Source organism: Ipomoea triloba, chromosome 2 (genome assembly GCF_003576645.1).
Source record: "Ipomoea triloba cultivar NCNSP0323 chromosome 2, ASM357664v1".
NCBI classification, from domain to species: Eukaryota; Viridiplantae; Streptophyta; class Magnoliopsida; order Solanales; family Convolvulaceae; genus Ipomoea; species Ipomoea triloba.
Window position 1 is genome coordinate 7066647 of NC_044917.1, and position 1735 is coordinate 7068381.

The 1735-nt window shown below is 46.1% G+C and overlaps 1 protein-coding gene across 1 annotated transcript; it reads left to right on the forward strand.

Annotated features, from left to right (window-relative positions):
- The first annotated feature begins 369 nt into the window (after positions 1-369).
- Positions 370-1735, forward strand: LOC116011299. Its single transcript, XM_031250853.1, has 2 exons — positions 370-565; positions 1138-1735. The coding sequence occupies exon 2, from the start codon at positions 1139-1141 to the stop codon at positions 1697-1699; it is 561 nt and encodes a 186-aa protein (XP_031106713.1). The 5' UTR covers positions 370-565; position 1138; the 3' UTR covers positions 1700-1735.

Consider the following 1735-nt stretch of genomic DNA (forward strand, 5'->3'; position numbering starts at 1 on the left):
AAAACCTTAGACTAAGAAAAACCCTTTGGGAAAAAACCTAGCTAAGGGAAAAAGAGTACAACCGAAAGCATAATCACTAAAGACGGGTTTGTCCTGGTTGTTTCCGGTCGTCGAGCGATGGATCATTTAGCGGGTTTTGTTCACATCTTTTCCATGGTTTGGAGATGGGTCTTCCCTTGGTGATACCTTGGTCGTTGACGGACCAATCAAGTTTTCCACGGCTGGGGATGAGGAAGGTAGCACATACGAATCACCGATTGGTTGACTTGACCAGGCGGATCCAGACCAAATGGGGTGATTGTTACCGGTCAGCTGAGTGATTTTTATGATTTGACCACCTGCGTGTATATTTCCTCCAGTTTGATACTTTGGACTTGCCAAGAACAATGCTCCCACTACTAGTCTTACATGACCCATTAGCCTTTTTGGATCAACCCACTTTCTCAAAAAACCCAAATTTTTTGTATAAATATCCTCCTACCATCTTCACTTCACCATCAAGACATTCCTAAGCTCTCAATCAAGTGTATCATCAATCACCTCCAAAGCTACCAAGACCAAGCAGGTAAAACATTATAACTCTCTTTTTTTTTTTTTTTTTTTTTCGAGATCAGATCTGGAAATCATAGATTTCCAGATCTGATCTCTGCTCCAGTCGCCGGCGACTGGAGCAGAGCCCAGTCGGCGGCGCCAACTGGACGAATCCAGTCGGCGACCGCCGACTGGAGGAAAAAGGCCGGCGACTGCCGACTGGTGCCCAGTCGGCAGTCGTCGGCTTTTTGGGGCGACGTCGAGCAGCCCGCTCGACGTCGACCGAAACGCTCGGTCGACGTCGAGCGGGCTGCTCGACGTCGACCGATCTGGCCGACGTCGAGCGGCCTGCTCGACGTCGACCGGACATGGCCGACGTCGAGCAGGCTGCTCGACGTCGGCCATCCCCCTCCCCCCTTTTTTTTTTATTTTTTTTATTTTATTCTATTTTTTTTTTTAACAAATAAAAAATAACAATAATACATGCTGCGACTAAAAAACTAAACGCTGCAACTAAAAAAAAAATTGATGCCATTTGTTTTGCCGTTGCTTCTTCGCTATGTTGTTTGTCCGTGGTATGTCACCTACATTCCTTTGCTAATGTAGCATGTCGCAAGACAAAAAATGGTGTATGCGCGACTATGACAGCGATGATGAGGATGTTAGTGCGTCTGAGGAATCGAGTAATTCTGACGATGCGCCCCAAGCTCGTTCGCACGTTACCCCGCGATCCAAGCGTTCAAAAATTTCATCAAAGAATTTTGAGGTTCAACTAGGCGAAGGTACCTCCCATAATCCCAAAGAACTCTCAAGAAGTCAAACTGGAGTATCACGTGACTATGTCGACTTGGATTCCGATGGTGCTCGTATCGTTGGAATTGATTTTACCGACAAAGAGGTAGAACAACTCAAGAAGCTAATTGGAAAGGGGATTTCTTACTCAATTGATCGTCGTCCTTCCAACATCATTGATTGCCACCAAAAGAATTGGGTAGGTGTGCATTTTGATTCCTTGAAAGCCGGTTTGCGCATCCCCTTTGACCCGTTCCTTGTTGACTTCGTGAATTATTACGGCATAGTTCCAGGTCAGATAGCACCCAACGCACACCGTATTCTTGCATGCTACCCTCAGATTTGCAAACGTCACCAAGTGCCTTGTACACTATAACTCTTCAATTTTCTCCATCTGGTAAAGTGCATGGGG